Raw genomic sequence first — 25,284 nt, forward strand, 5'->3', positions numbered from 1 at the left:
GCTTACTTCAATTGCAATTTAATTTGCTTTTTGTTAAATAACTTCAAATGCAATCTATTGCAAATTAGTTAACTGCATTACCAAAAGTCAAAATGGCTTTTAAATTATTTCTTTCACCCTTATTACGTTAACTTTCGGTTGATTATATTTTTATAGCTCAATTACTTTTCATTTTAAAACGCATCCATATGCATAGTCCATCTTATATTTGTTAATCTCTCTGTAGAAATGTATAGTTAAGATGACTTTTCTTGGAGTTTAATTGTATGATCCTCTCTTTGGTAGTTTTTTTAGAAGGTAACCACAAAAGTTTAAGTTGAATAACTATGTGTCTAGAATCTCTAGATACATAGCTAAAAACGTCATTAGTAAAGGAAAAATCTGGAATAAATAAATTAAGGTTTGTAGATTGTCTTAATCATATTGTACCCTCCTCCTGCTAGTTCACGCATATTGTTTGGCTTTTTTGGAATTATCCTTTTGCCAGTTCTCGCAAATTTCTCCATCATTGCAAGCCTAAACATGTTTTGATTATTGTATCAGCGTCTTTCTAAGCTGCCTTGACTTTTCCTTCTGTGTTTTGCAGGTTGCTTGACGTGCACGATACTTGGAAAATAGGGCAAATGAGTGGCCAAGCAATGATGTGGGCAGAGTTTCCGAGACCCACTACTCTAACGGACCCATAGCTAAGTTTCTATGCGTGAAATGGGCAATGGAAGGCATAATCACTAATCAGTCATCATAACAACAGAGTAATCTTTGCCTCTCATGCTTAGGATCTTATGGGACTATGGGAGCTATTTTAAGACCAAGGGGGGTACCATCTTACTTGTACTTTGCTCTTAGTTTCAAGTCAGATGACATATTGGAAGGTAAAGAAGGTCTCTGGAAACAAATAGAGAAGAGCTTCTATCATTGCTCAAACTGTTACTACTCATTGTCCTCTGGCCATGGGGACATTTTGATTACTAATGCCTTGTGGATTGATAACTTCCCCGACTTCTCTGGTGCCAACGAAATCTTTATTTTCCGCCTATGAATGAAGCTTTAACCCAAAAAAGTAAAGTCAACACCGCAAAGAGTTTCAGTCACTTTCCATATTGTGTCAAGTAAAGAGCAGAGGCTGTAGTAGCACCATCCATATTACACCTATTCAACCATGATCCATCATACTGTATTGCCACCATCCGTGCTTATATTTTGGGATAGCATTTCACAGTTGAGTAAAATAAACAGATAATGCTTTCTTAATAAATTTCATTCTGTTGTAGTGGGTGGGTTTTCCATAAATAAATTATGTACTGTTTTAAGTTCACTAAAAATTGGAAAGTAAATGTTTGTAACATTATAAAGTTGAATATAAACGGTTAATCAATGTAGAACTCTGTTCTGATACTACCTATAGCGAAACTAGCTTACATTTGAACGAACCTTGCGGTCAAGTGGCAGTGGGCGGATCTGAGACGCTAACACGTTTCAGGTTCGATCCTCCTGCTATGCGAAACTAAATCACATTGTTCTGTTCACCTAACGCGGAAATGAGTCCATATTTTATAACCCATTTGAATGCCCTAGAGAAGGAGTCCATCCGCAGGCTTGCGACTCCCCTAGATTCAACTAGGTTAAAAAAAAATTCTTCAAAAACTAGCTTACATTTCTTTTTTATTATCTGGAAGTTCTAGGGCAAGACTCTTAATTGACCCGGCTTAATTCCCTGGACCCAGGATTCGGTCGGCGCTAATACCATTTTGAAATTAGCTTTCATATTGATAAGTAGTTATTTTCATCAACACATATATCGAACTTAATACATTTGTTTGACCCAACGAGTTTCTCTATCAAGAAGACGAGGAAAACACAAAAGCAAGTCAAACTGTTACAACTTACGAGACAGAGAAAATCGATGGGTCCCACTATTGTTGAGCGCGAAACTTCGTTTTGTACCGAACTATTATCAAAACCTTCTCTGTGAGGAAGAGGATTTCAAAGAAGAGCGGGAAAAACGGTTAGTATGTCTATGGAGACCGTTGATTTATAAACGCAACTTAAATAATATTGTGGATCCCTCTAGCTGTTGAAGAGGAAGATGACGTACGTTATACAATCCAAGATTGAAGAGGTCACCTTCAACTGCTCCACGCACAGTCAGATAGCACAAAAAAAAAGTTAACTCGTTTGTCTTCTTCTTCTTCTTCTTTTTCCCTATTTGAATTGAATATCCGGTGGCATCCATGGATCGTGCTTAAACCTTCTCGTTTTCACATTCCCTATTCTCTCTCCCTTCCATAGGATGACTTGGTTTGCCTACGCGAAACGATCTCCGATAGATGGCGTGAGCGATGAGCTGAACCTGATCGCCTCAGAGAAGTTAGATCAAGCTACCGCAAGAAGACGCGTCCGTTCCGCTTTCGTTGATTTGCAGCTGAAGCTCGATCACTGCTTGTTCAAGGTTTGCATCAACACACTCTTTTAGTTGTATTAGTGAAATCTAACATACCTCCTTACTAATCATCTGAATCTTGTGACAGAAAGCTCCGGCAGGGATCAGTACAGAGGAGGTAAGATGTGTTTTGTATATTGTAGATACAAAAGTATTTATTAAATTTTTCTTTTATGTAAAACATCCTATAAAATTAGAACAACGACACAAAGAAGACTGCAAAAATTTTACTTGAAAAAGATATGTTGTTCTTATGTGTATATTATGATAGTGGTATGAGAGAAATTTGAAAGGAGAGGAAGTTTTCTGTAAGAGTTGGTTGCCCGAAGATGGCGTTGATATTAAAGCTGCGGTGTATTTCTGTCACGGCTACGGAAGCACTTGCACTTTCTTCTTTGATGGTTCGTTTTATATTTTTACTTGCATCATTAGTTTGAAAGCTCTTCTTTTATGATAGTGGGGTTTGCTTCTTTTTTTTTTTTTTTTTGACAGGCGTAGCAAAGCAACTAGCTGGTTCTGGTTATGGAGTTTATGCTATAGACCATCCTGGTTTTGGCCTCTCTGATGGTTTACATGGTCACATCCCAAGTTTTGATGACTTAGTTGAAAATGCTATTGAACAGTTCAGCAAAATGAAAGGTATCCAAACTTGGTGTTGTTGTCAATAGCCGCAGATTAAATTTGAAGAACATAAGAAATTGAAAATGATACCTTTATTAATTTTATAATTTTTTGAAAACCTGATTTCCTTTTCTTAATAAAAATGATTACTCCAAATTGTAACTTTAACCTTAATAGAAAGCCTAGCAATCGAACCTATGCTGGCAAGTTTTGGCTGGACTATGTCCGTCCAAATGAATGTGTTATTTTATTGGTATATGCACTAGAATTTAAGTTATTGTTAAGAATAACATGTATGATTCTTAGGGAGAACTGAATTGAGAAAGGTGCCTAGCTTCCTATTCGGACAGTCAATGGGAGGAGCTATTGCCTTGAAAATGCATCTGAAAGAACCTCAAGCTTGGGATGGTCTTATCCTTGTGGCTCCAATGTGTAAGGTAAGTCATTCCCTGCTAGAAAATATATGTTTCATGTTTAAAATACCTGACATTGAGTTGCCCTCCAAGTTTACAGAAGATGTAAAACCTCCTAAGCTAGTCTTGAATGCGTTAATCTTGATGTCGACAATATTCCCGAAAACAAAGCTCTTTCCAAAGAAAGACATTCGTCCGCTGTTCTACAGAGAACCAAGCAAAAGAAAACTGGTACTTTCTCAATTGACCATTTTGATGCATAATCATCTTAGCTGTGACTTCCTCTTTTGATATGTGTTTTATTCTCTGTGGATCAAGTCCTACTTTGATGTGATTTGCTACGATGATCAAACACGTCTGAAAACCGCTGTTGAACTTCTAAATGCGGCAAATGACATTGAGATGCAAATTAATAAGGTCAGTTGTACAGCCAAATAAATATGTATAAAACTTCTTTAGCGTATCATAGACAGGCGAAACTTATTGCAGGTCTCATCGCCAATGTTGATTCTACATGGAGACGCGGATATAGTCACAGATCCCACCGTGAGCAAGTTCCTTTACGAGCAAGCAACCAGCCAAGACAAAACCCTAAAACTCTATCCAGGTGGCTACCATTGCCTTCTTGAAGGTGACACAGACGAAAACATTTTCACCGCAATCAACGACATCGTTGCTTGGCTTGATGCCCACACCACTCCCAAGTAAATTGAGAGTATATCCAAAACCCTATGTTTATTATCGTCTTTCATAACTCTGAGAATCTCTGCAGTTAATTACATAAGGAATAAAACAAAAACTGTATATGGCTTGCAATGAGTACAGAACCTTGGCCCTTCCTTCCTTACCTAGGGCCTCTTAAGCTACTTTAGCCGCATCTTGCAAATGGTAATTTCCCCATTTAAATCACATCATATATTGGGCCTTGTGCCACCTTAACGGGGTTTCTTGAGAGTTTCTAAAGCAAAAAGTAAGAGAGAAAGTGATCAAATGTGGAAAATAGTACCTCGGAGAGATACTCTAAAAAAAAGTTTAACATACTCATCAAACCTGTGACATATGATTAGTGGATAATCTAATTAAAATGTTTAAATCTTAATATTTTTTTGTCTTTAAAAAACTTAGATAATATCTACCTTTGTTGTCTTGTTGATGCTCGATGCTCCTAGCTTTCCTCCTCGATTAATATGAGCTACAGTCCAAATTCCAAAATAGCAAATACCATGGTCCTCTACGATATTTGATTTTTGAATAAATTTATTTTCAATCTGATTTAGAGTATATTAAGATTTTTTGTAATACAAAATTGGATAAAATTCCATTCGTGAATTTTGTAATTCAACAAAGCGGAAACGATGGAGCTTTGTTGAAGTAAAAAATAAGAAATAAATTGTGTAAGAGAAAACTATGAATTATTTATTGAAAAAACAAAAAAAAAGATACAGGAAGATAGTGTCTAAAGAGGAGAATAGAGAGTGAAAGCTCGAGATCCCATTTTGCTGACTGAATCTGTCGTATTGGAATCTGTCGGTGACGGTAGGTCCTTTGTCACATAACAGTCTTATAGGTGCAACTTGCAAACAAATCTCTTTCTTTTATTTAATTACACTATTTAATTTTGCTTTTGTTTGTTTGTGTTTTGAATATTTATTAGTGTAAAATTTATTTACTACTAGATTGTTTTGTCGTTTTTTTTTTACTTACTAAATTGTTTTGTCACGTCTTTATCTTCTTCTTTTCGGTAAACAAGTGTTTATCTTTCTAAACTAGAACCAAATTATGATTAGTAGGGTGGTTGAATCAGGTTCAGTCTAACCATGTTTATACAAGAAAGAGGCAAAACTGAGTTATATAAATTCACAAACAATAACTACAATGACAAAGATTCCAGGTACCAACCGGATTTGTGGTAGCGTTTACACCAAGTAACAAACGCGATTAAATTATGATAATGATTAATCGATTACACAAGTTAAATAGGTAACTAAGATCATCTCCAATTTAATTTCATTTTTCACTTCTTCCTTCATTTTGAAGAAAAATTTGCTCTAATCCTACTTTTCTTTTTCAAAATGAAACAATAAACATTGTTGCTTCAAATTTGAAAATATACTATATATCTTCATTTTTTGAAGATGAACTTTTCATTGTAAATTGGTTTTCACTTTATTTATTCTTATTTTTTGCTAAAATAAACTATATTCTTTAATATTGTCCAATTAATTTCTAATTTCTGTTGTTGTTTTCATCATATTAATATAAAATATTAAATGTACTTAAATCTTATACTAATAAATAAAATAAAATTACTTAATTAATATAAAAATTAAAATACATAATTAATAACACAAAACTAAACATATAAAACTTATTAATACAACATAAACTAACAATTAATAATCTGATAAATCATTTCCATAACCACTAATGTCATTAAAAATTTTCCAAATGAAATTGATGTTTGAGGAGGTTGATGAGCTTGATGTTCTTCACTCCTTTCCAACAAAATTTGAGTTTGTTCGGATTGAATGTATGCACAGCAAAATTTGAGTTTGTTCGGATTGAATGTATGCACGAAATTAGGATCTTGTATGAAATTCACATCATAAAGTAAAAAAAAATCTTCTTTTTGTTTTTTTTACAAAACATAATTCCTACTTTCAATCTCTAAATGTTGTTCTCTTTGTACGATTGTCTTCTTTAACTGCTCCAAGAATTGTTTATATTCTTCTTCCAAGGTGTTAATAATAAGTGATGTTTCATCATTGTTTTTCTTTTAAGTTGGACTTTTTATTTCAGCTGGTCTTTTAGAAGAAGATCCACCAATAATATTTTCTTCATCACATAAATTCAAAGAAAATGAGTACAAACTTGCAGAGGTCGATATTGAAGAACATGAAAATATTCATTTTCAAGATTACTTGTTCGATTTACAAGAATTAAAGATCAAGAAACTCATTTCTTAATTGATTTAGAACGATTTAATTGGTCACTTGTGGGAAAACCATATGTATGATACTTCTTTATAAAATCTAATGTTTTTGTTTATATAAGTTTAGTGTAATTATTTTATTATAAGATATATTGAATATGTTGAGTTATGTTAAAATAAAATAATTAGACAAAATTAGTAAATACGAGAAACTAGAAGGTGTTATTCATAATTAATGATAAAGTGAAGAAAAATATATTTGAATATTTCTTATAAAATAAAGAAATGAAGCAAACCATTGGAATGAATATTGCTTCATTTTTTTTTCATTTTGAAGAAAGTGAATATTAAAAAATAAAAATAAAATCAACCATTGGAAATGCTCTAAACTATACATGTGAAGCTAACAATAATACCACATAAGCATGCAAAAAAAAGGGGAGCATTTATGATGTGTGGAACAAAAAGTCATACCCTATTGATTGTAACTGTACGAACATCTGATGACTGATGCATAGGAATGAACTTCAAGGAATGAATCCATGGTTGATACTTGATTATTGATAATAGTATGATACTGAACGTTCACCTCATATCCTATACTCATTCACAACCAGCGTAACTACCAACTGTTATTACATAGGGTGAGAATGAATAGATACGGAAAAAGATAAACAAACGATAAAGTAAATAACTGATAGATTTAATGATTACAAAGTTAGAATTAGAGAAACATACTAATATATATAAGTATCTTGTGCTTAAAACCCTATTGCCCATGGCTCAATAAAAGTAACTAAGAGTGACCTTATATCATAATCAGAACACAGTGAAATCTCCGTGATGTCTAGTGCTATATGGTGAGAACTGAGAACATACTCAGGGCATATATCAACAATAACAAACATCCTTCTTAGCAATTTATATTATTTTCACCAGTTGTCATTAAAACTACTGATTTGGAAAAACACAACACAGTTTTTGTTTTTCAAGGTAAAAAAAGTTAACTGTGTATTGTCTTTGTGATAATTGATTAGCTAACGAACGTTCAAATATTCTATACTGATCAAATGATACCACAATTTTCAGTATTTGTGATTTATTCGTATTTTATGGATAGTTAATTTTCCGATATCAATTTGTTTTGCCGTGGATAAATATAGATATCTGGTTTTTTGAATGTCTGAAATATTTATGGACATCATATCAACTTTGTTCAATACAAATAAATTTAAAAAACTATATAAGTTTGTTTTAAAAATATCATTTGCATAATATAAAATAGAAAGTAAAATTAGTGAAACATATATGTTCCATAAATTAAGTAATTTTTTATAAAACATAAAATGTTAAAAACTGTAGTGTTTATAAATATTTTATATTCCTTTCTTAAAAATTGTAGTATTATAAATACATCATATGTTAAAATAGTAATTATATAAAATTGTATATTTCACTGTAGATATAAATCTCTTTGCATAAAATTCCGATCAGAGCGGATATCTGACTCTAAATTTTTTATTTGTGGTTCACTTTAATTTTAACGGATATGGTTTGTAATATTTGTTTTGTTTCAAAAATTTGTGGGGCTAGATTTTCTGGATTGAATCAAAACGAGTGACAAATCAAATTAAAGGTCCAGCCCTAATGAGAATAGTCACATATATAAAAGGGAAGAAGATTGGAGGTGGTATATAGTAATATACGTACAGAATAATAAAGTATGGGGGCCAAACATATTTGTTGCGAACTGGAAAAGATGGAGACAATCAGTCTCACTGGAAGTGGGGTTTTAAGCCCATGTTAGCTATGTTTCTTACAACTTTCACTTTCGTTTTACAATCAGTCTATCTTCACACTTTTTACTAATTTATTATTCATGTCTTCAAATAGCAACAAAACAACTTAAATTCATTTATTCATTTATTTCAATTTATAATTTCTATATACCACATCAGAAAGTTCTTATTTTGATATATTAAACAGTGAAAATCTGTTGTCCACATACATAAGTTGTGTTTCAATTCGCATTTGTCACAACCAAATCAACAATCTGTCTTTGACCGACTTAATTTGCAGCTATATGTCAATGTACTTATATGCTAATAGAAAATAGTAAACACATTGGATCAAGGGAAAATATACAAAGATATATAAACGAGTTCAATCTTGAACAAACATATCATAGTTTAACAAAATTGAGGGGGCCGATCCGAGGATCACGCCTTGGTTAAATTAAAACTGTGAGCAGAATCTTATTCTGCCTATGTTAAATATTTTTCGGTAGGAGCATGTGTTGTGTGTGAGGTCTTTTAAGTATGTAGAACATGAATAATATTTGTTTATTGCTATCTACATTGTTGTATAACATTTGATTATTTTTGGTTCCAAGATATACAACTCGAATTTAGAAGTGGCAATGTGATGTGCAAACGCAAAGGTAAAAAGCAAATGGATATAATTATTTTGTATCGCCACAACAAATTATTCAGTAATATTTGGTTCTGAATTAACATAAACTGAGTGATACTGATCAATACTCAAGAGTGGAGACGAAGATTCATTGACACATCACACATAATTGTTCACCCTGTTAAAAAAATTATCAAAATATACTAACATTTTTCCATTTTATAAACCTGTAAGAAAACTATTTAATACGTATTTTCTGTTTGTGTACCGGTTTGGGTTGGGTTAAAACTCGGATATAAAACAACGTCGGACAATCCTTGCTGAGTTCAACCGAAAGTAGAAGTAATTCATAGACAAATACGCAATGTTTAATGTTAAATAAGGTAAAATCAAAGTTACAAAAAAAAGAAGGTAAAATGAAAAAGTTCAGTTGTGCACGTTATCTGATTATAGAAATCTCATAAGATAATTCAACCCTAACTAAATTCATTATTTAAGGCTACCGTGAAATATTCAACAATCAGATTTCCCGTCATTCTTTCTATAAAAGTCAATACAAATTTTGTTTTCCAACTATAAGAATTTGAGATTACGAATGTTATTTTTGATTTCATTTTATACAATATACTCATAATCCCAAATGTTATACATTAATTAACCATAAATTTGAGATTATGGATGTTATTATTCATGAAACTGGACAATTTAAACAAAAAAAAATAGGACAATGGTTAATGGGTTATTAAGGAAAGTAAAAAAAAAAAGAAAAGAGAAAACAATAAGAAAGGACTGTTCTCTTCTCTCTCTCTCTGCTCGTACGTTCTTCTTCTTCTTCCTCATTCGAGGTCACTCACCACTTTTGTTATCGACAGCTACAAAAGAAGAAAGGTGACTTTTTCCTGGGAGCTTCCTCGTCTTTCAAAATCGTAATGCTCGTGTTCCCGATTTTTCACTCGTTATTCCCCAATCGATCCAAACGAATCAATTCTCAGTTCTTCGATTCTAGTTCCTGCCCTAGCGATTCTTTTATCCAATCTCTTTTACGTTTCTGATTCACAAAGGTTTCTGCTGTTTCTAGTGAGTTTAATCTGAAGAGAGAAAGAGAGAGAGAGATGGATTCTGTTTCCCGGCGGCGTTTGGAGATTTCACGGTGAACCTGCTGAACCTACCACGAGGTGTGTACTTTTCTTATTTGAGGTATATGCACTTGATGAGTTTAGTTAGTTGATTCATATATAGACTCTTCGTCGTCGTCTAGTGTAGGGTGTAAAGATAAAATCTTGGATGTGGTTGCAGTTTTAAAGGTCTCAAGGAAGAAGATAAAAAGGCGAGAGTGGTTATGCAGATGTTAAAGCCATTCCTTCCTCTAACTCAAGAGGAGACTCTGTCTTCCAGGTACATATGCAACTTTCTTTATTTCCTTCCTTTGGTTTGTCTGACAACTAAAGCCTAATTATGTGCAGGGAAGTAACGGAAATGGACGATCCAGAGAAGGCAATGGCTACGGTTGCTCAGCTCATAGAGCAACTCCACAACAAAGCATCTCCTCCGCTAGACAAAGAGCTCACCACAGCTCGTCTACTTGGCATTGCGAAAGGCAGAAAGGAGGCGAGGAGGCTGATTGGTTCGTATCCCCAAGCTATGCCTTTGTTCATTTCCACGCTTAGAAATGGGACGGCTTTGGCCAAAGTCAACGTCGCTTCTATCCTTTGTGTTCTGTGCAAAGACAAGGACTTGCGACTCAGAGTGCTTCTAGGAGGATGCATCCCTCCGTTGCTCTCGGTTTTGAAGTCCGGAACGGTTGAAACTAGGAAAGCAGCGGCGGAGGCTATATATGAGGTTTCTTCTGCTGGAGTTTCGGACGATCACATTGGCGTGAAAATATTTATCACGGAAGGTGTGGTGCCGACTTTGTGGGATCAACTTTGTCTGAAGGGAAACCAGGATAGAGTGGTTGAAGGGTACGTTACTGGAGCTTTGAGGAATCTTTGCGGTGTGGATGATGGTTACTGGAGAGTGATGCTAGAGGGTAGTGGTGTAGACATAGTTGTGTCTCTTTTGTCATCTGACAATCCTAATTCTCAAGCAAATGCTGCTTCTCTCCTGGCTCGTCTTGTGCTGTCCTTTTGTGATATTATCCAGAATATATTAAATTCTGGAGTTGTCAAGTCTCTGGTGCAGCTTTTGGAACAGGTTAATGATACCAAAGTCCGTGCTAGTGCAGCAGATGCTTTGGAAGCTCTTTCATCAAGATCTGATGAAGCTAAGAAATGCGTTAAAGATGCAGGAGGTGTTAATGCTCTCATTGGAGCCATTGTTGCTCCATCGAAAGAGTGTATGCAGGGAGAAAATGGACAAGCTTTACAAGAACATGCAACTGGAGCGTTGGCGAATGTGTTTGGTGGGATGAGCCATTTAATTATATATCTTGGAGAAGTATCACAATCCCCTCGTCTAACGGAACCAATTGGTGATGTAATTGGAGCTCTTGCCTATGCTCTGATGATTTTCAAACAACCAGAGAGTTCAGATAAGATATTTGATCCAAGAGTGATAGAGAGCATTTTGGTGAATTTACTAAAGCCTCTTGACACAAAGTTAATCCAAGAGCGGATCTTGGAGGCTATGGCGAGCTTGTATGGAAACAGCAGCCTATCGTGTTACCTAGATGATGCAGAAGCTAAGAGAGTCCTAATCGCTCTCATAACTATGGCTTCTGCTGATGTACGAGAGCATCTAATAGCTTTCTTGTCTCGCTTATGCCATGACAAGGTTGGAATTTGGGAGGCAGTTGGAAAGAGAGAAGGAATCCAATTATTTATATCGTTTCTAGGTTTGTCTAGCGAGCAACACCAAGAGTATGCTGTTGAAATGTTGGAAATTCTGACGGCTCAGATCGATGATAGTAAATGGGCTGTAACCGCAGCCGGGGGGATTCCTCCACTTGTCCAGTTGCTTGAGACTGGATCTCAGAAGGCCAAGGAAGATGCTTCCCGCATCCTCTGGAACTTGTGCTGTCACAGTGAGGAAATCCGCGATTGTGTTGAAAGAGCTGGTGGTATTCCGGCATTCCTGTGGCTACTGAAGACTGGTGGATTGAATTCCCAGGAAACATCTGCAAAGACACTTTTGAAGCTTGTCCGTTCAGCTGATCCTGCTACAATTAATCAGTTGTTGGCTTTACTTCTGGGAGATGATCCTGCTTCGAAGGTCCATGTAATACAAGTACTGGGTCATGTGCTCTCAAAAGCTTCACAAGAGGATCTTGTTCATAAAGGGTGTGCCGCTAACAAAGCACTGCGGTCCCTTGTCCAGTCCCTGACATCTTCCAGGGAAGAAACAAAGGAGCATACAGCTTCAGTTTTAGCTGATCTATTTAGCTCAAGACAAGATATATGTGACCATCTTGCAACTGATGACATTATTAATCCCTGGATCAAGCTCCTTACAAGCAACTCTCACAATGTGGCTAAACAGGTGGCTAGGGCTTTGGACGCACTGTCCCGCCCGGTTAAGAAAAATTCTAATAAAAAGAAGTCTTACATTGCAGAAGGAGATCTTAAGGCACTCATAAAATTGGCGAAGGACTCTTCCATCGAGTCTGCAGAAAATGCAGTTTCGGCCCTGGCAAATATTTTGTCTGATCCGGATATCGCTGCAGAAGCACTAGCTGAAGATGTTGTATCAGCTTTCATAAGAATCCTGGCTGATGGATCTTCAGAGGGTAAGAGAAATGCATGCCGGGCACTTCATCAGTTACTTAAGAACTTTACAGTTTGTGATGTGCTAAAGGGAAGTGCTCAGTGCCGTTTTGCTATACTCTCACTCGTTGATTCTCTAAAATCAATAGAAATTGATAGCCCAGATGCTTTCGACGTATTAGAAGTAGTTGCAGTTTTGGCAAGGACTAAGAATGGGGTCAACGTCTCTTACCCTCCATTGATTGCCCTTGCCGAAGTGCCATCAAGCCTGGAGACCCTTGTGCAATGCCTTGCTGAAGGTCGTACTCTTGTGCAAGATAAGGCAATAGAAATATTGTCCAGGCTTTGCTCTGATCAACAATTTCTGCTCAGTGAACTTATAGTTTCAAGACCCAAGTCAATTGGGGTTTTAGCTGATAGAATAGTAAATGCACCCAGCTTAGAAGTGAGAGTCGGGGGGACAGCGCTGCTCTTATGTGCTACGAAAGAAAAGAAGCAGCTGATCACGGAGGCACTTGATCAGTCTGGTTTCTCGAAACTCTTGCTACATGCCCTAGTAGATATGATAAAGCACAATTCTAAATGCATTTCTATAGAAACTGAAGTCCCGACACCGAAAGGTTTTATGGAAAAAAATGTTTTCCAGGATGCAGGTGGTTTTTATTTTCCTGATCCAGCTAAAATCTTGGGTGGTACAGTGGCGTTGTGGCTGCTATGCTTACTCACTTCCGTTGATGCTAATTCAAAGCTCATTGTCGTAGAAGCTGGCGGACTTGAGGTGCTCTTTCGGAAGCTTGCTAGGCATACTTCCAGTCCTCAGGTAAATGTTTCTGTTCGGACACAAATTAATATATTGTTCCTCATGTTTATTAGTGATGGACTCATGGGTATGCCTTTGTTGGCAATGAAAGAAAAACTTCCGAGTTTAGTTGTACAACTTGTGAATCAAAGTTTGGCCTTAAAGCCTTCTGTTAGTTCACAGGTTCTGTTACAGGCTTACAGTCAGATTTCAGAAGTTATCCATTCTTTATATCGTTTCAGACTTGTCATGCAAAATTTATGCATCTTGGCGTTGAATCACTCTCTTAGTTTCACTTAGTTTTGACATGATTCTTACGTTTTTGGGTAAAGAGGTCTTGTACGAATTTTCTCCCTTAAAGTAATCTTAAGCTAAATTGTTTTTTTCCAGGCTAAATTTGAGGACACAGAAGGCATTTGGATTAGCGCTCTCCTCCTGGCTATCATGTTCCAGGATGACAACGTGTCCTTGTCTTCAACGACGATGCAGATCATTCCAACACTTGCACTTTTGCTAAGATCTGATGAACTGATAGATCGGTATTTCGCTGCCCACGCAATGGCTAGTCTTGTTTGTACTAAGAACAGAGGAATAAATCTGACAATTGCAAACTCAGGTGCTATTTCTGGGATTATAAACCTTCTTGGCTATGTGGAGTCAGAGATTCTCAACTTGGTTGCTTTGGCAAATGAATTTTCTCTGGTGAGAGAGCCTGATCAAGTCATTCTTCAACACCTTTTTGAAATTGAAGATGTGAGACTTGGCTCCACCGCACGCAAATCTATCCCGCTGCTTGTGGATCTTTTAAGGCCAATTCCAGACAGGCCGGGAGCCCCTCAATTTGCCGTCCAAACTCTGATTCGCATTGCTGATGGAAGTGACACAAATAAATTACTAATGGCTGAAGCTGGAGCTGTGGAAGCTTTAACGAAATACCTTTCTCTAAGCCCTCAAGATTCAATGGAGCGCACCATATCTGAATTGCTTAGGGTATTATTTAGCAACCACGAGCTCAGACAAAACGAAGTAGCACTTAGTTCCTTGAATCAGCTTGTAGCAGTACTTCGTTTGGGGTCAAGAAGTGCAAGATACAGCGCCGCTGGGGCTCTGAATGAACTCTTTGATGCTGCAAACATCAGAAATTCTGAAATAGCCCACCAGGCTGCTCAACCATTGATGGACATGCTCGGTACTGTATCAGAGACTGAGCAAGAGGTAGCTCTCTCTGCACTGATTAAATTAAGTTCAGGAAATACTTCGAATACAGCTCTTCTGATTGACGTGGAAGGAAGTCTGCTGGAAAATGTTAACAAAATCTTATCATCTGCTTCTGCTTCAGAGGAGTTAAAGATAAATGCTGCCAAACTCTGTTCTGTTGTTTTCTTAAATAAAAACGTCAGAGCAAGTGCATCCGCCTCCGGATGCATGAAGCCCCTGATAACACTTATGCAGTCTGAACGAGATGCAGCAGTTGAAGCAGCAGTTTGTGCTATTAAGATATTATTGGATGACGAGCAACTGTTAGAAATCGCAGCGGGTCATGACATTCAGGAGCTTCTTGTTGGGTTGGTTTCTGGAACAAACTACAGGATTATTGAGGCTAGCTTATCAGCTCTAATTAAGTTGGGCAAAGACAGAGTACCACGGAAGTTGGACATGGTGGAAGCTGGCATAATTGATCGATGTCTTGAGCTACTACCTGGAGCCTCAAGTTCGTTATGTTCTTCTGTTGCAGAGCTGTTTCGAATTTTAACAAATAGTGGAGTAATCGCCAAAAGACCCGATGTTACAAAAACTGTAGAACCCCTTTTCATGGTCTTGCTCCGATCAGACTTGACCTTATGGGGGCAGCATAGTGCCTTACAAGCACTTGTAAACATTTTGGAAAAACAGCAAAACCTTGAAGCTTTTAGTTTTACACCCAGTGAAGCCATCGTGCCTCTGATTTCATTTTTGGAGTCTTCATCTCAAGCTATCCAGCAGCTCGGAGCAGAACTTCTGAGCCATTTTCTTACAATGGAAGATTTTCAGAAAGACATCACAACACAGAGTGCTGTTGTTCCTCTGGTTCGGCTTGCTGGAATTGGAATACTGAGCCTTCAGGAAACTGCAGTAAAGGCACTGGAGAAGATATCTGCTAGCTGGCCTAAGTCTGTTCTTGATGCTGGAGGTATATTCGAGCTATCCAAGGTTATTCTTCAGGAAGATCCTCAGCCGCCTCTTGAGCTCTGGGAGTCGGCTGCTTTTGTTCTCTGTAATGTTCTGCAGTATGATGCAGAGTGCTTTTTCAGAGTCGAACTACCAGTTTTAGTGAAGTTGTTGTTCTCGACAATCGAAAGCACAGTGATGCTGGCCCTTAAAGCATTGATGATACATGAGAAGAACGATGCTTCAAGCACCGTGCAAATGGCTGAGCTTGGCGCAATCAACGCATTACTGGACCTCCTGAGATCTCATCAGTGCGAGGAAGAATCAGGAAGCTTACTTGAAGTAATATTTAACAACCCCAAGGTAAGAGAGTTAAAGTTATGCAAATATGCAATAGCACCACTCTCTCAATATCTGTTAGACCCTCAGACAAGCTCAGAACCTGGTAGACTTCTTGCTGCTCTGGCACTTGGGGACCTTTCTCAGCATGAAGGGCTTTCTAGATCCAGCGGCTCTGTTTCCGCTTGTCGGGCACTCATTAGCGTGCTAGAAGAACAACCAACAGAAGAAATGAAAGTGGTGGCCATCTGTGCATTGCAGAATTTTGTGATGAATAGTAGAACCAATAGGCGAGCAGTTGCAGAGGCTGGTGGCGTGTTGTTAATTCAGGAGCTATTGCTTTCTTGCAATGCTGAAGTTTCTGGGCAGGCTGCACTGATGATCAAGTTTTTGTTCTCCAACCACACCCTCCAAGAATATGTCTCTAATGAGCTTATAAGATCATTAACAGGTATGGTACAATCCTATCTCCCTGTCACTCTTGCACTAAAGTGCTGGAGTTTCTCAGGGCCTTTGTTCTAGATTTATTTATATTTTGATGATTTATATTGTCTTATCTTCAACTGTGGTTGAGCAGCTGCACTTGAAAGAGGCTTGTGGTCTACATCATCTATAAATATCGAAGTTTTGAGAACCCTAAATGTGATTTTCTCCAAATTTCCTAAGCTTCGCGCCTCAGAAGCTGCTACTTTCTGCATCCCTCATCTGGTCGGGGCGCTCAAATCTGGTGTTGAAGATGTCCAAGGATTAGTATTGGATATTCTCTACTTGCTAAGACACTCGTGGACAAATATGGCTATAGACGTGGCAAAGTCGCAAGCCATGATTGCAGCTGAAGCTATCCCTGTCCTGCAGAAGCTGATGAAAACATGCCCTCCTATGTTCCACGACAAGGCAGACAGCTTACTGCATTGCTTACCAGGTTGCTTAACAGTAAACGTCATGCGTGCCAACAACTTAAAGCAGTCCATGGCAACCACAAACGCCTTCTGTCAATTAACCATAGGAAACTGCCCTCCACGCCAAACTAAGGTGAGCCTTATTCATCTCTAGGAGAATACTCCACCGTTGCTAATAACATTTGGTTTGTACATAATGGGTTTTGGCTCGTTTCCTCTAGGTCGTGAGCAATCGCACTTCTCCAGAATGGAAAGAAAGCTTTACTTGGGCATTTGATGTTCCCCCTAAAGGACAAAAGCTTCACATCATATGCAAGAGCAAAAGCACATTCGGAAAGGTAGCATTCTAACACTGTCCAAGTTGCAGAGTTGATAGATCTATACGCTGTCTTAACTGGTCCATTCCTTTTATCTGCAGACAACTCTGGGCCGTGTCACTATCCAAATCGATAAAGTCGTGACAGAAGGAGTTTACAACGGATCTCTAAGCTTGAATCATGACAACAGCAAAGATGCTTCTTCCAGATCACTTGACATTGAGATTGCATGGTCCAATAGGACAACGGATGACACTCTTTGAGACAACTCCATCATCACAAACACAATGCACTTGGTCTAAGGGAAGGAAGACTCTTATCTATCTTTCTAAGGCTTCCCAATGGCTGGATTGTGGTAAGTAGAAGAAGGAAAGCAAAGTATGCAGCCAGATGTATAGCAAGCAATACGTGTATATTGGGTAATGAGTAAAACCGTGTGTGTGGAAAGGAACGTAGAAGCAAAGAGTTCGTTCCTACGTAGCAAGAAACAGTCTTTGTATAGTTTATTTCTCTCTTTCTTGTTGTCTTCGATGCCTATGTATTGACAGTTTGTTTATGAATCTCTTTCGCTCGGGGATCAACTAAGCAGCACGAAGTGCTCTGGTTCCTGTAGCGATGTTTTAAGTTATTTTACCATTATGGCTTTTGCTAAAAAAAAACCTATACCCAAGTATGTACGTAAGAAGCCGTCTCGACACTTGGGCCACCAAAATGATTTGATGTAGCTCTTAACGCTAGATGATGCGTAGGTGTTCGGTTTGAATCATGTTTCAATATTTTTGGTCAGTGAACTTGCAAATAGTCTTTTTAGCTGCACCTTGCAATGAGATGATGAGAGTATAACAAGGTAGCATCGAAACTCTTTCATAGGCAACTAAAACAAACGCAAAGGCAACCAAAATGTACACAAAACATTCTGTCTTGTTGAGTTAAAACCCAAACCATATAAAGCTACTACTGAGGGTTTTCAAAATGGTAAAGAGAAAAAGACACAGGTTTACTTTGCTGCAGCAACCAAGGCAGACCGGGCGTGAGTGAAAGTAGAAATGATAGCTCCAAGCTGCAGTTTGTCATTGCATCCAAAGCTCAATCTGTACCTATAAACCCATAAAACAGACTCCAAATTAAAAGACAAAAAGGCTAAATAAATACTCACTCTACTGCCCAGACAAAAAGTTAACAGAACAAAATACTAACTCGATGTCTGCCAAATCGTTGATCAGTTGAACTCTGACATTTGAAGGCATCTTGATTTTGAACACAAACCTGTTGGAGAAACAAAAGGATAGTTCAGAGACGCATGATTTAACAGAGTAGTAGAAGCAGCAACTAAGTATGTCACTACTCACATGGTAACCTCTCTGACGATATCAACAATGGCAAGTCCTTTTCTCGTCTTCATTTCTGATATTTCTGCAGAGAGAGAGAGAGAGAGAAGTAACAATCAAGAGTAAGTATTATGGAATCAATAAAATACCAGTGATATTTCACATACTTTTGCAGCTCTCAGCAAATGGTTCATTCAGAAGCCAGTGAGATATCTGCTCAATGTCCCTGGGTAGTGGGTTTCCAGTGCAGAGGTAAACATCTTCCTCTGTGATTTTCTCTGACGCCATATGCGTTGACTGCCCCCTCCCACACACACATTAACCCGTTAGACTGTGGATTTACAATTGTGAACTAGGAGACAGAAGCAGAAAGGAAATATTAACGGAACCTGCAAAATGTTCATGGCTTTTCTCATGTCCCCATTGCTCAGCCGTACAAGAGCCGCCAAACCACTCTCACTCACATCAAGCCTATTCCAATTATGAAAGAAGAAGCCCAAAAAATAATTAACAAAGAGAAAAGGCGGAGAAAACACATAACAACCAAATAATTTATAAGATTGAAGTAACTTTTATTCTCACCCTTCAGCTTCTATGACATGTTTAAGACGCTGACTCACATGCACAGGATCAAGAGGTGCAAATCTAAATCGAGTACATCTGGACTGCAAAGCTGGGATGATCTTATTGACGTGGTTTCCGATGAGCGCAAACCTAGTGCTCTTTGTGTATTTCTCAATCACTATCCAAATTTCAAGAACAAAGAAGCATGCTAAACAATGTTAGTGCCCTACTTACACATAGAAAAGCAAAACCGAGAGAGAGAGAGAGAGAGCTATGAAGAATATAAGGTTTTCACCTCTACGCAGAGCAAACTGAGCATCTTTTGTCATGGCATCTGCTTCATCTAGCAGAACCAACTTCACCGAAGACTTTCCTCTGCAATAACAAATACAATTTTTCTATTATCCAAAAAAAAAACACTTGCAATACCAAAGTATATCTAATTATTGTTCCACTCAGCAAGATGCACTTCATAATAATAAACAAAACCACAAAAAATGGAGTCATCATGATAGGAAGGAAACACTCAACAGTGAGAAGCTCTGGGTGCTAGCGAAATCTTGAATCTGCTGCCTCACAACATCAATCCCTCTATCATCCGAGGCATTCAGTTCAAGAATCATATTGCGGTACTTAGGTCCATAAAGCTTCCGTGCAACGGCAAGAATGGTGGATGTTTTGCCTGTACCGGGAGGACCATACAACAAAAGATGTGGCAACTTGTTCTCATTGGTCAACCTATCAACTGTTTAACCAAAAAAAAAAAAAAGTTTTACTTAGCTATATATCATACACTAGTCTCCTTAACGCAACACAAAAGCCTTCGCCTTTAAGTATAGAATCCACAGGTAACATTCAAAGACTCAATTTTTAAAACCCTAGGAGATGGAATTAGAAGTAGAGAGTGGTGGGTAAGTTCAATTACTCGTGTCAACGATGTCACGGTGTGCTGCGACGTCGTCTAGCGATTGAGGTCGGTATTTTTCGACCCAAGGCGTCGCCTTGCTCTGCGGCGGAGCAGCGAAACCGGCGACGTCTTTGCCCTTGTTACTCGGCTTGCGAGGGAGATTGTCGTCTACGTCAATGTCCATCGCCGATGTTAGATCGGTCATCTTCGCCTTGGATTGGTTCGGAATCTCTGACTCACTCAGCCGCTGCTTTTCACTCTTTCTCTGTGGCGCCAAGGTCTAGTGTTTGAGGTTTGCTTCCGCCACTCCTGTCTTCGTTGGGTCTAATTACATTTTCACCCTCGAAAAATGGTGACCGTAATGGGGCTATTTTGGTAAAGTTCTACTTCACTCTTTTATTTTCTCTCATATTACATTTTCATTTGGGCAAATCTCTAAAATAACACTTTTTAAAGTTTTTGTCACAAAAATATCATTCAAAAAATAAAATGACCAAAATATCACATTTTTGTTTTGAAAATTTTAATTTTAATTTTTTATTTTTAAATATTTGAACACATTACTAAAATCCCACCCCTTACTTCTAAACCCTAAGTCGTAAATTAATTAACCCAAGGGTTATAAATGCATATTTACCCTTCAATAAAACTTATTTTGGTCATTTTCTTCTTTGTGATGCTATTTTTGTGACAAAAACTTGGTTTGGTGCTATTTTTGTCTTTTTCTCTTTTTTTTCTTTCTTAATTTTCTTTTTTTTTGATCAACTTCTTAATTATATGCTCCTTCCGTTTCGATTTAATTATCGTTATAGGAAAAAATTTCCGTTTCAAAATAAATGTTGTTTTAAAGTTTCAATGCAAAATTTAAAAAAATTCTACATTTTATTTTCTATTGGTTGAAATGTGGTTATATGTATAAATAATTGTGTTTTTATCTTGAAAATATACAAATTATATGTTTTTTAATCTGTGTACATAAACCGAAAACGATAATTAAAATGAAACGGAAGAAGTATTTCTCAAGAACAACATCCCTAATTTAAGTTGTATCAGTCTATCAGATTGTCAAAGAGACATATAAAAACATATTCCATCTGTTTTATTCTAAATGTCATTTTAGACTTGCATACAAATTAAGAAACCATTTAATTTTGCATATTTTTTATATAAAATATCATTATTCATACACCTCAACCAATAAAAAAATAAAATAGAGAATAAAGTTAATAAATTCTGTATAGAAATGCTAAAATGACACTTATTTTACAGCGAAAGTTTTTTTCTAGAACGACACTTAATATGTAACGGAAAGAATATTATTTTAGTTCAGTTTTTCTTCATCAAATAGTACTTTTTCAAATATATATCTACTTATAGATCCAAACATAATTTTATTTGCATTTTACATATTCAGCAAACATACAATTAATTTTTAAAGTTTAAATTTTACTTGAGCTCAGATGCATTTTGCAGTTCAAAACTCAAAATCTGACCAGTGGCGGATTCAGACAAATCATTAGGAGGGGGCACAAATTTAAAATTTAAATAAATAATATATTGTAAGTAGAATTATTATAAACTGTGAATATAAAACTATAAATTAATTCAACTCATAAACTTATATTTACATATACATATAATTTTAGAAATTTTTTTACTAATATTATTAATCATAATAGCACACTATAAAAAAATAAATTTTAAAATATATAAAAGTAGTATATGTAATATTATGCCATTTTATACTATATAATTTTCCTTATCATATCACAAAGAACTTAATTTCCAGTTACAAAAAAGGAAAAAAAGAAGTAAATTCTAGAGTGTTAAAAAAAATGAATAGATTGTTTAATATCACAGTTAAATGTATCTAAATTTTTGGAAAAAAAAATCTTAAGATGAAAATATAATGGAAAGAAGTAAGGAAAGATGGATAGAAAATGAAATAGGTATGGTAAAAGGAAAAGAGGTAAAAAGGATAAATACGTGTCAATAGCCAAACAGAACATTAAGAAGACTGAGGAATCGGCCGCTTTATTATTCTTCTCCCAATGCATAAGAGTTTTTTTTTTTTTGAATTTTTTTGTTTTTTGTACATTTTTTATTTTTGAAAATTAAGTACTAGTATATGTCAGTTGCAATTTTGAACCGTAATCATATAATGATGTCATTAACTGTGACGATCGCGATATACAACACAATATGATTTACAAAATTTATACCAATTATTTGTAAATTTTAAATAATCAATCATTCTCAATCCTTTATTACAACCTAAAGTGGTAGAAATCCTGATTCACGTGTTTTCCTGGACCAGCTTATCACGTGAATGATTAGAAAGAAAACTATATCATCACCATCCACCAATAACATATAAATTAATGCCTCCTACTATACGTAATTGTCAAAAAATACTACTATATGATCACCACACCAATAAACATATTATGCCTCCTCGTAACATAAAAGTTTAGGTTTAAATCCTATATAACCACAAGGTGGTGGGCTAGTGGTCTTGAGGCAGTTCCAACGCGGATAAGGACCCAGGTTCGAATACCCCTTGTGGCCACGAAATGCTTTACGCCCTCCTTAAATTTAAATTTAAGCGCGGCGTTAGTGCTGGATCCTTGGATAATAGGTATTAGTAACGGCTGGTTTCGGGCCAGGGATGACTATGGGTCTAAGGATTACGGAAAGCTACGGAAGTGACTACGAACTTATGGGTTGCGGAAAGTTACAGAAGTGTCTACGGATCTACGGGTTACGGAACATCCCTGTTAAAAAAAAAAAAAATCCTATATTTGCTTCCATCCTATGAAATTTCGTCTGGCACCGTCATTGATTATGACCACTCTGGTCGGAATCAAAAAGATTAAACAAAAGTAGTAGTAGTAACTTTTGGGCAATATCGTGATTCACGTGGTTGTTGGAAAAAGAAATTCACATGAATAACTGACGGATCTTGTAGTTCACCTGAGAATATTACTTCTAATTTTAAATTAGAGTTTTTTGATGAGTATGATAAAATTCACTTTAAACTCTGATGAATTTTATAATTAGAGTTTAAAGTATTATATAAATACCATAAAATTCGCAAGGGAACCCAAAATATCCATATAATTTTTTTTTTTTTGTAACTTAAATATCCATATATCCATATAATTTTAAGAAAAAGGTTGTAACCTTTAAACATAAAATAGTTATACATATATATATATACATATATAGTATAACTTCTATAAATTAATATTCGGTAAACTAATAATCTCTACAAATTAATAAATGTTGCCGGTCTCTTTTTGGGTCAGTTCAAACTTGGATACAAATCGATAAAATAATAAGATAATAATATTTTAAAAAACTATATGTAAATATATGGTCCTGTCACCTTTATGAACCAAATTTTTCCAAACCATAGTATCACCTCAAAATTCACATATATTACCAGCACTACATATGCCAAATACACGTCCGTTATTCCACTCCGACAAAAATACATAACCATGTATCTTATTTGTGACTGTGCTTGGTTTAAAGAGACCAAACACATTATCTTCTTCAAATTATCTACATCTGGCAAAACTTGGCAATAGTAGAAGTGCTTAGAATCTAGCCAGATGAGTCCTAAGAACCAATATGACCCAAGATCGCATCCACAGCGGTACCAATAACCAAGAAACCTGATTTTATTCCAAGTCAAGATCTTATAACCCAACCTGACGAAGCTCAAAGTAAGAGCAGTACACAACATGAAATCAAAGCCAAAGGAAAAACAAATGCTCAAAAAGCTTATTAAGGCAAATAAAAAACAAAAACCAGAGAGCACCAGTCTCTCATAACCAGAGAACTTGATTTGGATTAGCAATCCAATCAAAACTTCCCCATCTCGTTGCAGAGAATATGTATACATATTTTCCCTAATCCCCTTTGCCTCCAGCTCCCCTTGCAGATTAAAGAGCATATCGTGTGGATCATTGGATCGAGATATTGTAGATCGGACTTTCCCTGAACGGATCCGAACGCAATCACCAAATGAAACCCAATCTCCTTCAATCTCGATCTTTCCTCTTTGCTGGAGATCTCCTCCAAGATTACAAAGATCAGTCCTTTGGAAACCATTGATACTCTTCCGTATCCCTTGTGAAACCTCAGAGTAATGATGATAAATCCGATGAGAAAACCCTTTAACCCATAAAGTCCCCGGATCCCAACTGCGAGAAACCATCGAACCCTAAAACTTTGTCGCCATCGCCATCGTCATGATGATAATTGGTTTGCATTTTATAAACAGAGGACTTACGATTTCTTTATAAAAATTCATACTCAGAAGAGCTGCTGTACAAGTTTATATTATTTTTGTTTTAGATTTCTTTCTAAACAATTAATGGGTCGGTGGAAAAGTGGTGGGTTCATAATACAGAATTGGGTGTACACGGTTGATACTTTAACTGTCAACAGGTGGTGCAGAAAATTGTGTTATTGGTTGAGAATGGTTGTGGTTGGTTTTAATAGGGTCTCTTTAAGCCCGGTGTTACGCTCAGAGGAGCCAAATAAAATAAAATTTTATGAAAGTGTTAAGTTGGAATTGTAGAGGTGCTGGGAGCAAATGGACGATAAGTTATCTTCGAGAGATATGGCAATTTCATAGACCAGATTTTCTTTTTCTCTCGGAAACAAAAAAAGATTTGAATTTTATGCAGGGGTTTCAATCTCATTTTGGATATGACAATTTGGTTACGGTAGACCCTATTGGAAGAAGTGGTGGTTTAGCTCTTTATTACAACAATGAATACCAAATCAAAATTCTGTACACAAGCAATCGAATGATTGATGTGCAAGCAGCAATCATGGGGAAAAGAGTCTTTATGACTTTCGTATATGGAGAGCCGGTACAGAAACTGAGAGAGCAAGTATGGGAGAGATTGACTAGATATGGCTTGGCAAGGTCGGATCCGTGGTTTATTATAGGTGATTTAAATGAAATTACGGGTAATCATGAAAAGGATGGAGGGAATCTACGAAGTGCAGAATCTTTCCTCCCATTTAATAACATGATTAGGAATACGGGGTTATTGGAGTTTCCAGCCAGAGGGAATAAACTATCTTGGCAAGGGAGAAGGAATAAAAAGATGGTTAGGTGTCGGTTAGATCGAGCACTAGCGAATGAGGATTGGCATACTTTGTTTCCGTGTTCCTATACAGAATATTTACGAATGGTGGGATCTGACCACAGGCCAGTGGTGGCATTCTTGGAAAATAAAATTAAAAAGAAAAGGGGTCAGTTTAGGTTTGATAAAAGATGGATTGGCCAAGAAGGATTACTAGATACAATAGAGAGAGGCTGGCGAGAAAGGACAGGGGGAGATCCGGACAGGACAGGTGATTTGGTATCCTAAATAACAAATTGCCGGCATGAAATCTCCACATGGCGAAAGAATAACCCACCTTATGGAAAGGAGAAGAT

The 25,284-nt window shown here is 36.6% G+C and overlaps 3 protein-coding genes across 9 annotated transcripts; 2 read left to right on the forward strand and 1 right to left on the reverse strand.

Moving 5' to 3' along the window:
• The first annotated feature begins 2,208 nt into the window (after positions 1–2,208).
• Positions 2,209–4,317, forward strand: LOC108816113 (caffeoylshikimate esterase-like). The gene is made up of 8 exons (XM_018588684.2): positions 2,209–2,449; positions 2,529–2,558; positions 2,712–2,841; positions 2,933–3,079; positions 3,368–3,498; positions 3,568–3,705; positions 3,793–3,891; positions 3,964–4,317. The coding sequence occupies exons 1-8, from the start codon at positions 2,291–2,293 to the stop codon at positions 4,180–4,182; spliced, it is 1,053 nt and encodes a 350-aa protein (XP_018444186.1). The 5' UTR covers positions 2,209–2,290; the 3' UTR covers positions 4,183–4,317.
• Positions 4,318–9,587: 5,270 nt separating this feature from the next.
• On the forward strand, positions 9,588–17,657 carry LOC108817324 (protein CELLULOSE SYNTHASE INTERACTIVE 3). 7 transcript variants are annotated; one of them, XM_056990890.1, is made up of 8 exons: positions 9,588–9,744; positions 9,897–10,015; positions 10,115–10,213; positions 10,282–13,339; positions 13,709–16,256; positions 16,383–16,837; positions 16,926–17,042; positions 17,123–17,657. In XM_056990890.1, the coding sequence occupies exons 3-8, from the start codon at positions 10,158–10,160 to the stop codon at positions 17,282–17,284; spliced, it is 6,396 nt and encodes a 2,131-aa protein (XP_056846870.1). In that variant the 5' UTR covers positions 9,588–9,744; positions 9,897–10,015; positions 10,115–10,157; the 3' UTR covers positions 17,285–17,657. The 7 variants fall into 7 exon arrangements, with proteins under 7 accessions (XP_056846870.1, XP_056846872.1, XP_018445484.2 ...); XM_056990892.1 differs by having other exon boundaries at positions 9,897–9,993; positions 10,082–10,213; XM_018589982.2 differs by having other exon boundaries at positions 9,897–9,993.
• Positions 17,658–17,869: 212 nt separating this feature from the next.
• LOC108814696 (replication factor C subunit 5) lies at positions 17,870–20,137 on the reverse strand. Its single transcript, XM_018587314.2, has 9 exons — positions 19,839–20,137; positions 19,445–19,658; positions 19,209–19,288; positions 18,932–19,091; positions 18,739–18,820; positions 18,517–18,646; positions 18,371–18,434; positions 18,219–18,287; positions 17,870–18,118 (listed from the first exon to the last, which is right to left on the reverse strand). Exons 1-9 carry the CDS (start codon positions 20,023–20,025, stop codon positions 18,019–18,021), a joined length of 1,086 nt encoding a protein of 361 aa, XP_018442816.1. The 5' UTR covers positions 20,026–20,137; the 3' UTR covers positions 17,870–18,018.
• Between the last annotated feature and the right edge of the window lie 5,147 nt (positions 20,138–25,284).

The sequence above is a fragment of the Raphanus sativus genome, chromosome 7 (assembly GCF_000801105.2).
Source record: "Raphanus sativus cultivar WK10039 chromosome 7, ASM80110v3, whole genome shotgun sequence".
Classification (NCBI taxonomy): domain Eukaryota; kingdom Viridiplantae; phylum Streptophyta; class Magnoliopsida; order Brassicales; family Brassicaceae; genus Raphanus; species Raphanus sativus.